General features: G+C 40.9%; 1 protein-coding gene across 1 annotated transcript; it reads left to right on the forward strand.

Moving 5' to 3' along the window:
- Positions 1–4,855: 4,855 nt before the first annotated feature.
- LOC131942939 (uncharacterized) lies at positions 4,856–9,952 on the forward strand. Its single transcript, XM_059302908.1, has 2 exons — positions 4,856–4,898; positions 8,662–9,952. Exon 2 carries the CDS (start codon positions 8,665–8,667, stop codon positions 9,832–9,834), a length of 1,170 nt encoding a protein of 389 aa, XP_059158891.1. The 5' UTR covers positions 4,856–4,898; positions 8,662–8,664; the 3' UTR covers positions 9,835–9,952.
- The last annotated feature ends 1,679 nt before the right edge of the window (positions 9,953–11,631 follow it).

Below are 11,631 nucleotides of genomic sequence, written 5' to 3' on the forward strand. Positions count from 1 at the left end.
TATTTGAATTTGTTGTTTACATGATATTAGCACTCAACAGATACCATTTAGCTAATATTTTAGGGGATCGAACACACATTATATAACACAAGGCAGACGAGGGGGGGTATTATTGTGTTATAGGAGGTAGTGCTAGGCGTCCTGACCAAGTAGCACTGCCATAGGTTTAGGCAAGTAGCACTGCTATAGGTTTAGGCAAGTAGCACTACTATAGGTTTAGGCAAGTAGCACTGCTATAGGTTTAGGCAAGTAGCACTGCTATAGGTTTAGGCAAGTAGCACTGCTATAGGTTTAGGCAAGTAGCACTGCTATAGGTTTAGGCAAGTAGCACTGCTATAGGTTTAGGCAAGTAGCGCTGCTATAGGTTTAGGCAAGTAGCACTGCTATAGGTTTAGGCTAGTAGCACTGCTATAGGTTTAGGCTAGTAGCACTGCTATAGGTTTAGGCAAGTAGCACTGCTATAGGTTTAGGCAAGTAGCACTGCTATAGGTTTAGGCAAGTAGCACTGCTATAGGTTTAGACAAGTAGCACTGCTATAGGTTTAGGCAAGTAGCACTGCTATAGGTTTAGGCAAGTAGCGCTGCTATAGGTTTAGGCAAGTAGCGCTGCTATAGGTTTAGGCAAGTAGCACTGCTATAGGTTTAGACAAGTAGCACTGCTATAGGTTTAGACAAGTGGCACTGCTATAGGTTTAGGCAAGTGGCACTGCTATAGGTTTAGGCAAGTAGCACTACTATAGGTTTAGGCAAGTAGCACTGCTATAGGTTTAGGCAAGTAGCACTGCTATAGGTTTAGGCAAGTAGCACTGCTATAGGTTTAGGCAAGTAGCACTGCTATAGGTTTAGGCAAGTAGCACTGCTATAGGTTTAGGCAAGTAGCACTGCTATAGGTTTAGGCAAGTAGCACTGCTATAGGTTTAGGCAAGTAGCGCTGCTATAGGTTTAGGCAAGTAGCGCTGCTATAGGTTTAGGCAAGTAGCGCTGCTATAGGTTTAGGCAAGTAGCGCTGCTATAGGTTTAGGCAAGTAGCACTGCTATAGGTTTAGGCAAGTAGCACTGCTATAGGTTTAGGCAAGTAGCGCTGCTATAGGTTTAGGCAAGTAACACTGATATAGGTTTAGACAAGTAGCACTGCTATAGGTTTAGGCAAGTAGCACTGCTATAGGTTTAGGCAAGTAGCACTGCTATAGGTTTAGGCAAGTAGCGCTGCTATAGGTTTAGGCAAGTAGCACTGCTATAGGTTTAGACAAGTAGCACTGCTATAGGTTTAGGCAAGTAGCACTGCTATAGGTTTAGGCAAGTAGCGCTGCTAGAAACAAAAACAAAACTGATGTGATAAAAATATCTCCTCTAGAATTAGACTGACCGCCATCTTCTTTATAGAGTCCTTGCAAACACGTGACCTAAATCACGTGATACCTACGCCCGCCGCCACAGTGGTGTACATCAGACGTAAACACAATCAGCTGTTCGCCAGCGCTGGACGTGTTCACCAGCGCTGGACGTGTTCACCGTATGTAAAGAATCGCGCCCGCGGAAAAGGAAAAATATGTTAAAAAACTTGAACTCTTAGGAATTGAAGATCCTTATACAGTTATTGACAGTTTCGTGGATAATATAAATATGTGGCCGAAATTTCTAAATAAAAATACTGTTAGTAATACCATTTGCGTTTAGAGTTTAAGTAGACGAAGCTGATCAAATGCAGTAATATATTAGAGGTTATCTACTGTAGCAAACGTGAGACCACTTAACTCCTACAAAACCCACACTACAACGGCTAATATAATCCATGGGTAATAACCAATCTGGGTAGCATGTTATACAATTTAAGACCCTTATAATCCAGCAGGGAAGTAATCAGACACATTAATACTGACGTTCAACCCTCATGATGGCTGCCCCCACCTGTATCTAGCCCACAATAAAACCAAAGAGGAGTCTGCCCTGCCCTCCCCTGAAAATGTCTCACCTCCGTGATACCCAGCCCCACAGAGATAGTATTTCTGATATAATTTTGACCCTCAGGGCCCAGCAGGGAGAACAAAGGGGAAAGTCCCACTGCTCTCCCCTCAACACTTCTCACCTCGGTGTCATGTTATGTCATTTATAGCACACACGGCTTATCAGGGGAAAGCATTAAGGCATTAAGAATCTTAACTCTGGACAGCTACACACTAGTATACTAGCTACACACTAGGTGCCTACTGTAAACTACTAGACTGTAGGCCCTATGTAGACCTGCAATTGTATCAATTGTAGACTGGGTCCATTGTTATTATTCTAAACCATCTCACTTATAATGTTTCTAGCTTGATTTGTTTCTTTTATAAACAGTGGATTTAAAAAAAAATTTAGCCTAATCATTAACCAAATAATAATAATGTGGTTATTTGTTGTTGGCTGGTATGATCTAGATTGTACTACTAGGCTACACAAACTTAGTAGACCAATTACTAGATATGAATTTGAATTTAATTAAACTCAGTCCAGTATCAGATACATATTGCTGTAAAAAGACAACAAAGTAGGTAGGCCTTAGTAATTTATTAAAGCCTTCTACTACAATAATATCAACTACATGCTTGTATAAAGTTTTTACAATTTAATTTAAGTAGCAGATTCTAGATCTAAGTCTAGTCATATAATCTATTTCAATTTCAGAAAATTTCGTTTGCTAAAAAAATGATTAGATAATAGAGCGAGATTTTAGATCTTAGATACAATTAAATGCTTTATTAGGCCTATTATGACTACTTTTGATTTATTATGGGTGTATTTTGAATCGAATGTAGATCTAAAGTAATTAAATTTAAGTAAAGAAGTAGATTCTAGATTCTATGTCTACCCAGCGGAGCCAGGTATTAGGCCTACTATTAGATCTTATTATTCTTATTAGCCTATTACTTTTGACTTTGTCTTTTACTATTAGTATTTGTGAAGGTCGAGCATATTTGTTTTATTAATAGTTATCTTTTATAATTAAAATGAAGTTTATTATTTTACTGCCCTTACATGAAACAAAGTATCGAGAACTGCATTTGATCAGATTCGGCTACTTTAACTCTAAACGCAAACAGTATTACTAACAGTATTTTTATTTAGAAATTTTGTCCACATATTTATTTATACGAAACTGTCAATAACAGTATAAGGATCTTCAATTCCTAAGAGTTCAAGTTTTTTAACGTATTTTTCCTTTTCCGCGGGTGCGGTTCTTTACATACAGTGAACGCGTCCAGCGCTGGTGAACACGTCCAGCGCTGGCGAACAGCTGATTGTGTTTACGTCTTGTGTACACCACTGTGGCGGCGGGCGTAGGTATCACGAACGGACGTGACGTCATATGAAAGGACTCTATATTTAGACTGACCGCCATCTTCCCCCTATTTTTAGACTGACCGCCATCTTCTCCTCTATATTTAGGCTGACCGCCATCTTCCCCTCTATTTTTAGACTTACCGCCATCTTTTTCTCTATTATTTGACTGACCGCCATCAACACCCCAGTCCTCATCTGCGCTGCTCTCTGTATCGTCCATGGTGTTACCCTGACCCTGTCGGACATGGTTGTCATGGAAACGTTTAAAATATTGGAGTTCTCTGTCAATTTTTCACTGAATATTCGAATAAAAATCAACTAACGGAAATACTGTTCACAGCCTGAACTACACAGGAATGAAAGCTGTGTACTTTAGATGGCTCCTGGCAAACAACTTGGTTGTTTGAATGTATTAAGATAGAAGAGTCTGCCCTCTCCTGCATTGAGAGGAGAGGGTGTATCTAGGGCACAGTTATAGAATGCACCTCAGTCTTAAATCGTTTATGTGACTCGGGTTGAGTGACTGTTTACAGGACTTTTTTTGATGCAGATGGTTTTCTTCAAGGGTTGTGAAATTGTTTTTATCAGATATATCGAGATGTGTAAACAAAGAGTTAACAAATGTTGTATTGGTTGAGTGTTGTACAAAACACGTGTATTGTAAACAGACAGAAGCGATGTTTTCAAAACAAATCTGAGATTTTTTAGTCAACACTTGAGTTCTAGTGGGATGTATGATGATGGAACCAATGGCCAATTGTGGGGAACCAATAAATAATTGTAGGGAACCAATGTCATATTGTTGGGAACTAATATCCAATGTTGGGGAACCAATGTCAAATTGTGGGGAACCAATATTTTTGTTTCATTAACATCATACAACAAGCCATTATTTATATACTCAGGTTTTCTTGAAAGCACATTTTGTGTGCAGTAGTTTTTTTGCACTATAACATTCCCCGTCAGTTATTTGCTGCGCTAGTTATCATCACATAATTAGTACCGTTTGGGAGAGCAATTGACGTTAAACATAATTAGTACCGTTTGGGAGAGCAATTGACGGTAATCAACTCAAATAATTAGTTCTCTCATGGCACCAAAGCTACACAACATTTTTCCTACGTACTTTAGCATAAAGATATGCTATGTAGCCTGTATGTGTGTTTGGTCTACATTACGACTTAATGCCACAGAAGCAACAACATTGATGTAAGTGACGGGAAAGGTACTTTAGTGGATGTTGTAGTTAAGAGCTTTATGTTTCATGATAATGTTCTGGTTAGAACACCCGAGAAACGAAGGCCAAACGTTATAGGATGGTGGGGGGGGGGGGGGGGGGCTGCGGTACTCTAATGTACAGTGGGACTTTCGTTTTTGAAGGTCACCGCACTGACCTTTGACCTCTAACTAGGCCACGTTGTGAGCACAGACTCTGTGCGTGTGTGTGTGTTTAGGTGGGAAATGTGAGTTCTAGTTAGTCATCAACAACACTACGTCACCTACCCACACACACACCCACTTCCCTCCAGCAGCTCCCAGTCAGTAGAGGGTGAGCCAGGCGTGCGTGCACACTGTAGGGTGAGTATTTTACTTGTATCTGGTAATCTGTGTGAGTATCTTGCTTGTATCTGGTAGTCTGTGTGAGTATCTTACTTGTATCTGGTAGTCTGTGTGAGTATCTTACTTGTATCTGGTAGGCTGTGTGAGTATCTTACTTGTATCTGGTATCCTGTGTGAGTATCTTACTTGTATCTGGTATCCTGTGTGAGTATCTTACTTGTATCTGGTAGGCTGTGTGAGTATCTTACTTGTATCTTGTAGTCTGTGGGTGTATCTTACTTGTATCTGGTAGTCTGTGGGTGTATCTTACTTGTATCTGGTAGTCTGTGGGTGTATCTTACTTGTATCTGGTAGTCTGTGTGAGTATCTTACTTGTATCTGGTAGTCTGTGTGAGTATCTTACTTGTATCTGGTATCCTGTGTGAGTATCTTACTTGTATCTGGTATCCTGTGTGAGTATCTTACTTGTATCTGGTATCCTGTGTGAGTATCTTACTTGTATCTGGTAGGCTGTGTGAGTATCTTACTTGTATCTGGTAGTCTGTGGGTGTATCTTACTTGTATCTGGTAGTCTGTGGGTGTATCTTACTTGTATCTGGTAGTCTGTGGGTGTATCTTACTTGTATCTGGTAGTCTGTGGGTGTATCTTACTTGTATCTGGTAGGCTGTGGGTGTATCTTACTTGTATCTTGTAGTCTGTGGGTGTATCTTACTTGTATCTTGTAGTCTGTGGGTGTATCTTACTTGTATCTGGTAGCCTGTGTATCTTACTTGTATCTGGTAGCCTGTGTGAGTATCTTACTTGTATCTTGTAGTCTGTGGGTGTATCTTACTTGTATCTGGTAGCCTGTGTATCTTACTTGTATCTGGTAGTCTGTGGGTGTATCTTACTTGTATCTTGTAGTCTGTGGGTGTATCTTACTTGTATCTGGTAGCCTGTGTATCTTACTTGTATCTGGTAGTCTGTGGGTGTATCTTACTTGTATCTTGTAGTCTGTGGGTGTATCTTACTTGTATCTGATATCCTGTGTATCTTACTTGTATCTGGTATCCTGTGTATCTTACTTGTATCTGGTAGCCTGTGTGAGTATCTTACTTGTATCTGATATCCTGTGTATCTTACTTGTATCTGGTATCCTGTGTATCTTACTTGTATCTGGTAGTCTGTGGTGTATCTTACTTGTATCTTGTAGTCTGTGTGAGTATCTTACTTGTATCTGGTATCCTGTGTGAGTATCTTACTTGTATCTGGTAGCCTGTGTGAGTATCTTGCTTGTATCTGGTAGCCTGTGTGAGTATCTTGCTTGTATCTGGTAGGCTGTGTGAGTAACTTACTTGTATCTGGTAGCCTGTGTGAGTATCTTACTTGTATCTGGTAGCCTGTGTGAGTATCTTGCTTGTATCTGGTAGGCTGTGTGAGTATCTTACTTGTATCTGGTAGCCTGTGTGAGTATCTTACTTGTATCTTGTAGTCTGTGGGTGTATCTTACTTGTATCTTGTAGTCTGTGGGTGTATCTTACTTGTATCTGGTATCCTGTGTGAGTATCTTACTTGTATCTGGTAGCCTGTGTGAGTATCTTGCTTGTATCTGGTAGCCTGTGTGAGTATCTTGCTTGTATCTGGTAGGCTGTGTGAGTATCTTACTTGTATCTGGTAGCCTGTGTGAGTATCTTACTTGTATCTGGTAGCCTGTGTGAGTATCTTGCTTGTATCTGGTAGGCTGTGTGAGTATCTTACTTGTATCTGGTAGCCTGTGTGAGTATCTTACTTGTATCTGGTATCCTGTGTGGGTATCTTACTTGTATCTGGTATCCTGTGTGAGTATCTTACTTGTATCTGGTAGGCTGTGTGAGTATCTTACTTGTATCTGGTAGTCTGTGGGTGTATCTTACTTGTATCTGGTAGTCTGTGGGTGTATCTTACTTGTATCTGGTAGTCTTTGGGTGTATCTTACTTGTATCTGGTAGTCTGTGGGTGTATCTTACTTGTATCTGGTAGGCTGTGGGTGTATCTTACTTGTATCTTGTAGTCTGTGGGTGTATCTTACTTGTATCTGGTAGGCTGTGTGAGTATCTTACTTGTATCTGGTAGTCTGTGGGTGTATCTTACTTGTATCTTTAAGTCTGTGGGTGTATCTTACTTGTATCTGGTAGCCTGTGTATCTTACTTGTTTCTGGTAGCCTGTGTGAGTATCGTACTTGTATCTTGTAGTCTGTGGGTGTATCTTACTTGTATCTGGTAGCCTGTGTATCTTACTTGTATCTGGTAGTCTGTGGGTGTATCTTACTTGTATCTTGTAGTCTGTGGGTGTATCTTACTTGTATCTGATATCCTGTGTATCTTACTTGTATCTGGTATCCTGTGTATCTTACTTGTATCTGGTAGCCTGTGTGAGTATCTTACTTGTATCTGATATCCTGTGTATCTTACTTGTATCTGGTATCCTGTGTATCTTACTTGTATCTGGTAGTCTGTGGTGTATCTTACTTGTATCTTGTAGTCTGTGTGAGTATCGTACTTGTATCTGGTATCCTGTGTGAGTATCTTACTTGTATCTGGTAGCCTGTGTGAGTATCTTGCTTGTATCTGGTAGCCTGTGTGAGTATCTTGCTTTTATCTGGTAGGCTGTGTGAGTAACTTACTTGTATCTGGTAGCCTGTGTGAGTATCTTACTTGTATCTGGTAGCCTGTGTGAGTATCTTGCTTGTATCTGGTAGGCTGTGTGAGTATCTTACTTGTATCTGGTAGCCTGTGTGAGTATCTTACTTGTATCTTGTAGTCTGTGGGTGTATCTTACTTGTATCTTGTAGTCTGTGGGTGTATCTTACTTGTATCTGGTATCCTGTGTGAGTATCTTACTTGTATCTGGTAGCCTGTGTGAGTATCTTGCTTGTATCTGGTAGCCTGTGTGAGTATCTTGCTTGTATCTGGTAGGCTGTGTGAGTATCTTACTTGTATCTGGTAGCCTGTGTGAGTATCTTACTTGTATCTGGTAGCCTGTGTGAGTATCTTGCTTGTATCTGGTAGGCTGTGTGAGTATCTTACTTGTATCTGGTAGCCTGTGTGAGTATCTTACTTGTATCTGGTATCCTGTGTGAGTATCTTACTTGTATCTGGTAGGCTGTGTGAGTATCTTACTTGTATCTTGTAGTCTGTGGGTGTATCTTACTTGTATCTGGTAGCCTGTGTATCTTACTTGTATCTGGTAGCCTGTGTGAGTATCTTGCTTGTATCTGGTATCCTGTGTGAGTATCTTACCTGTATATGGTAGCCTTTTTATCTTACTTGTATCTGGTAGTCTGTGTGAGTATCTTACTTGTATCTGGTAGTCTATGTGTCTAGGTGTATATGATAACGTTTCTCTAGCTTGCTGCTAATTTATCTTAGTTTAATTAACAGTTTGGCATGTGTGACATGTATGTGACAACTGCATTAGACAATTTAAATAGTCCACGCTTTTCCTTAGCTTATTAATTTGTTTCTGCGCCTTCTGCATACCTCTACTCTCTACTGGGTAGGAGAAATGCAATCTGCTACAGTACAACACCACTTCACCCCTTACTGCACAGCCCCAATACCATCCACTACCATAAAAAGTCCTCTAATTTCACATTTCCAATTGAATATTCTGTGAGAGTCTTTGAAACTTATGAGAAAATAATTTACTTTCCCACAACCCAAACACACAATTCATATCAACCTTTCCGTTTACTATATTTGGCTGTCACTACACTCGAAATACAACAATTCGTTTACTATTTTTTCATTTCTTATGTTCAGAAGATGGCAATTTTCGGACGTTCCCTGGCAGACGACAGTATTGTCCACTACAGCCATACATGGACGGCCCTGTTGTTTCTACTGTTGGCCTTGTTTACCTGGGTCCTGCCCTTGTTTCTTCCCAGCGGCCATCATTCAGGGGAAGCTACCGATACAATGTCTGTACATTGCTACGCTCCGGCCCAATTTACTAACGAGCAAGTAGCATACACAAATGCTATCTGTGGCGCAGCGTACAAGAAAGCTGTGTCTCCCGCCAACGTGAACAACTCTGATTCCACGTCTGCTGCCATCTTGTATAAACTGAAGACGAATGACGAGAGCCAAATCTCGCGAGACCAGACACGGTTCGGTGCTAAAGATGAGCCACCACAGAACTCTTCAGACTCTGCACGTGTAGTGGACTCACAAGGCGAATCTTTGAGGTACTTAACCTCCCACATACCAGTTCTGTTGTTTGTCTTTGCCGTGTGTCTGAAACTCACCCAGGTGTTGTGGGGGATGTACTCACGCTGCTGTGGTGTCAACGTTCAGAAAACTCTAGAAAACGTTCACAAGATTTCAACAGCTCCATCAGAGCCTCGAGCCAAGCTGATGGAGGGGGTCTGGGGCTCTCATGTTCCTTCCTGCTGGACCACCGTGGGGTTCCTGGTGTACAGACTTGCACTGTGTAGTGTGTCAGTCTGTCAGCTAGCATTCATTTACTGCTACCTTCAACCGGAAGTCGGCCATCTTGGATCGCATTCTACCTCCTCGCATCAGGACTACTACGACACTCCCCTGATGTGTAAGTTCAGCTTAATTCGGCTCGGGCGTACAGAGGCCTACGCCATTCAGTGTGTTTTTACTCAAAGCCCGGCGCAACCTGAGCTGACCTACGACACAACCTACGCCATCTACGTCTCGTTATCCGCTGCTCTAGTGTTTGTCCTAGCGTCCTTGTCCATCCTGAACATCGCAAACCTGATCACGTGGTTGCTCAGACTGTGGTCACGCCCCTGCAGACGTCACGTGAGCAGGCAAGACAACCTAGCTACCGATGTTTACCTTATTCTATTTTTAGCGCGAGACAACTTTGGCCAGCAGACGGCAACAGAACTGGCTGACAGCTATCAGAGGGGGACAGAATCTCTGGGAGACGGGTCAATGGAGCTAAAGACTGCTGAAGCTTAAGTCTACATCTCGCTGATTTTCTACCCTTTTTGTAATGATCAGCTTCTCACTTTCTGTCAATATACTTACACTATATTCATCATTTTCTGTTAATACAGTTATATTACATTCTTCACATTTTCTGTCAATAAAGTTCTGAAATTCTTACATCAATGTGTAGCGTTGATTTAATTACAGGCATTTGAAGTTTGACAATGTGAATGCAAGACAGCAACACTGAGTGTTAACTATAAAAGAAAACTTTATTTTAGGCCTATAAATGTTAAAAAACTTACCATGCAGTTTTCACAATGTCGCACTCGTTGGGGCTATAACTGTAACACCTTTAGATTTAGACAAGAAAACATATTTTACATAATATGAAAAATAAAATGTAAAACACGTAAAAACAAGGTTTTAAAGCCCACGTGGACTAAATGTTTATTTCAGGCATCCGTTCACCCACCCTCTTTAGTAATCAACAACCTTGCAGACCTCCCCAGCAAACATGGTCAAGGGAACCACTTGAATGAAAGGTCCAACTGCACCAGTGGCGCCCCACGGAGCCCCGGCGATCATGCGACCCGAAGCGCCCCAATCTATCACGTGATTATTATGGCACGTATATTCGTTTGAAAGACTTCATTACACCAGGGATGCATTGGGCTACTACAGTCGTTGACTAAACTGAGCCATAGTCCCCGGTACACCATGAAGGTGGCTCAACTAAGTGAGTGACGCCCCCGCTCTGGGCGGTCGCCGAGGTCTAGTCTACCTTGCCTTGGTTCACCTTTACTGAGGGTCATCAACATGCATGTAATGTTTTCATACAACACACCATGGGGCTCTTAGGAGGTTAGGCAAACAAACCAGCGTCCCAATAACTGACCCCAGTTTAATCTTAATACAGTGGCGTAGGAAGGGTTGGGGGGGGGGGGGGTTCAACCCCTCCCCCATGGACCACGCATTAAAAAAAATTACTGTCATGATACCACTGTTACTTATTTAAATCTATTTCTGAATCAGTAAATATGGATGATTGTAAATGTATGTTTAGAACAGACACCTAAAAACTGACACTATGTTCACTCTGAGTTGGTTATCCCGTCCCCCCCCCCCCCCCCCACCACCTCACCACCAGAACGGGACAGGCCATAATTGTTTAGAGCGATATTAATGTCACACCTAGGTATACGCTGGGTAAGATAATAGACCTAAAGTGACAGGCCAATGGTGAATGAAGTTGAATCTCACCCCCCTTAACCCACCCCGAACTGATGTGTTAAGTACATTTGGGAAAACGCGTATTGAGGTACCAAAGTACCATGCCAACAGAATCATAGCTTTTGAAACAGGTATAACGCTGTAAATATTGTTTTTGCAATTACCAGTAAAGAGGTGTGTGAGTAATACAGTGATCTAACCCATACCTTATCAGTATGTTAAAAAATGATCTTTAAAGAACGCAAATAACAAAAAATTAAAAAAATGTATGATCTGAACTGCAAGACCTATACTTTAGTTATATGTAGGCTATTATTCAGAATATTCCACCTATTAAATTTAGTTTTTCTGTTAGATTGAAAAGTGTGGTTTTATACCAACACTTATTTCAAAAACTGCCATTATGCCATAATATTTTAGCATCTATGATGACAAAATATTTAATTATGATTGTAGACAATATATTTTTGTAAAAACGAACAGTATTAAGCTTACATATTACACACTAAAGTAATTATTGATATGTTTTGACATTTACAATTAAATTGTATTGAGAGAGTGGTTATTTCCCCTAGTTGGCTTGTATGGATTAAT

Source organism: Physella acuta, unplaced genomic scaffold, assembly GCF_028476545.2.
Source record: "Physella acuta isolate Inbredline_101_S28 unplaced genomic scaffold, ASM2847654v3 ptg000434l, whole genome shotgun sequence".
Taxonomy (NCBI): domain Eukaryota; kingdom Metazoa; phylum Mollusca; class Gastropoda; family Physidae; genus Physella; species Physella acuta.